A 2,561-nucleotide genomic window follows, 5' to 3' on the forward strand; every position below is an offset into this window, starting at 1 on the left:
CTTTCTTTCTCCTTGACTGCATCTATTTCAAGACACAAGAAAGAGTACATAAAAAGTGATACGGTCTCAGCCTGTACCAAATTAAACAGTCAAAAACATTCAGTGTGAAATGCACTAACACAAAAGACAGTAGACAGAAACATGACACTAGTGGCTAAGCGTTGAAACAGACCTCACTGAGCATTGACAGCATGTAAAACATACAATACAATGTGTGTTGACAAACAACAAAACAGAAGGGGCAAAGGCATGGATGGATCATACACAGTGAACAAGCTCATCCTTCACCGCCTTGTCGATCCATGAGCATGTCCGCTTTCCTCACCCACATCCTACACAATAGAATATTTTCAGTTTTAGTTAACTAAATATTTTCAGTCTGAGTTAACTGAATATTTTCAGTTTAAGTTAACTGAATATTTCTAGCTAATTAATACTCCATTTGACCATTTCAATCAAGGAGTATTTTCTTAGTTGTACTATATTTCTTGTTGTAATTCATTTGATCATTTGATCATATGATATCATTTCATTATTTCATACCAATTGATCATTTCAATAGGACTAATATTTTTTCAATGATGTGTTTCTTGCTGCAGTTGTTGAACAAGCAATTAAAAAAGGAAAACCCTCACTGACAAGCAAAAATATGCTGCTAATGTGGCATTGAATGCAGTGTGCATGAGCAGAGGTGGCAAATTCAAAAGAAATGATAAGAAAGACCTTGCACAATTTTTTAAGGTAGGAGTGAGGAGTATACAAAGAGTTTGGCAGAAGGCAATGGAGCAAATCGCAGAGGGTTTAGAGGTAGATGTTTCTAATCAGAAAAAGAGAAGATGTCCACTATCAGATCACTCGCTTGGCAACTGGGATGTAGCCCTACCACACTGCACAGAAAGTTCAAGCTGAATTTGATAAAGAGGCATACAAACTGTGTGAAGCCAGCTCTAAAAGAAAAAAATAAGAAGGGAAGGATGAATTTTTGTTTGTCAATGCTTGATGAGACAACGATAGAAACTTGAAGGCCTAAATTCAAGACAACGCATAATGTTGTGCACATTGATGAGAAATGGTTCAATATGACGAAGAAAAATAAGACGTACTATATGTTGGATGGGGAGGAAGAGCCTACGAGGCATATACATGGCAACTGTATTGGCAAGGTGATGTTCTTGACGGCCGTTGCTAGGACAAGGTGGGACAGTGAAGGAAACGTGACTTTCTCTGGGAAAATCGGTATCTGGCCATTCATGAAAGAAGTTCCTGCTCAGAGGAGAAGTGATAACAGGCCCAGAGGTACAATAGAGACAAAGTTAATAAAGGTCGATAGAGAAGTGATGAGGGAGTTCCTGATAGAGAAGGTCTTGCCAGCGATACAGGCCGTTTGGCCCGAAAGTAATGCTGGACAAACCATCTACATTCAGCAAGATAATGCTAAGCCCCATATCTTACCAGATGACCCAGAATTTCTAGCCGATGTTGGAAAAACTGGACTTGACATCAGAATAATACAACAGCCCGCCAACAGTCCTAATCTGAATGTGCTTGACCTCAGTTTTTTCAACTCGCTGCAATCCCTAACAGATTGTCTGAGTCCTAAAACACTACAAGACCTTATTAAGGGTGTTTTGGAGGAATTTGAAGGCTATGAGTTTTACAAGCTCAATAGAATTTTCCTAACTCTGCAGACATGCATGATTGAGATCCTGAACCATGCAGGGGGCAATGAGTATAAAACACCACATGTGAACAAAGAAAGGCTTGAGGGTCTTGGGCAGCTACCTCCAAGACTATCATGCCCTCGAGAGGTTTACGCAAATGCCCTACACAATCTAGAGCTAATGCAAAGGGTTCAGTAATGGAAGAAAAGGCCTGAGATGCTTGTTGTCATGAGACCGGAGATGCTTGTTGTCATGAGACCTGAGATGTTTGTTGTCAAGGGACCGGAGATGCTTGTTATCATGAGACCGGAGATGCTTGTTGTCATGAGACCTGAGATGTTTGTTGTCAAGAGACCGGAGATCCTTGTTGTCAAGAGACCGGAGATGCTTGTTGTCATTAGTCCGGAGATGCTTGTTGTCATGAGACCTAAGATGTTTGTTGTCAAGAGACCGGAGATGCTTGTTGTCATGAGACCGGAGATGCTTGTTGTCATGAGACCTGAGATGTTTGTTGTCAAGAGACCTGAGATGAGGCTTCTGGAGTATATTTGTTGCATCCTTGTGGTTATTTGTGTGGAGATAACTCCTTGTTTTTTAATTTTCTGATTTGTATGATCATTTGTATAACTCCTTGTTGTGATAAGTTTTCGAATTTTCAGATTTGTATGATCATTTGAATTACTCCTTGTTTTGTAAAGCCTCTGTATAACTTCTTATGAGGAGAGGAGTAGGAGGGGAGAGGCTCCAGTTAATTTAAATCTAAGAAATTGGTACTGGAAATCAGCTTGCTTGTTACTCCTAATTAACTGAAAAAGATTTAGTTCAGTATCTCTAAAGCAAAGTACTCCTTCTGCAGTGCTATAGTACTGTTGTCCTCCCTAATTTGAACAAGTACAGTAT

At 39.8% G+C, this 2,561-nt stretch overlaps 1 protein-coding gene across 1 annotated transcript; it reads left to right on the forward strand.

Moving 5' to 3' along the window:
* The first annotated feature begins 1,250 nt into the window (after positions 1-1,250).
* On the forward strand, positions 1,251-1,859 carry LOC141040944 (uncharacterized). The gene has a single exon (XM_073507058.1). It carries the CDS (start codon positions 1,251-1,253, stop codon positions 1,857-1,859), a length of 609 nt encoding a protein of 202 aa, XP_073363159.1.
* Positions 1,860-2,561: the final 702 nt, after the last annotated feature.

Source organism: Aegilops tauschii, chromosome 2 (assembly GCF_002575655.3).
Source record: "Aegilops tauschii subsp. strangulata cultivar AL8/78 chromosome 2, Aet v6.0, whole genome shotgun sequence".
Taxonomy (NCBI): Eukaryota; Viridiplantae; Streptophyta; class Magnoliopsida; order Poales; family Poaceae; genus Aegilops; species Aegilops tauschii.

Excerpts from the sequence above, each read along its gene's own strand:
- LOC141040944 (XM_073507058.1), top strand. The coding sequence starts at position 1,251 with ATGAAAGAAGTTCCTGCTCAGAGGAGAAGTGATAACAGGCCCAGAGGT.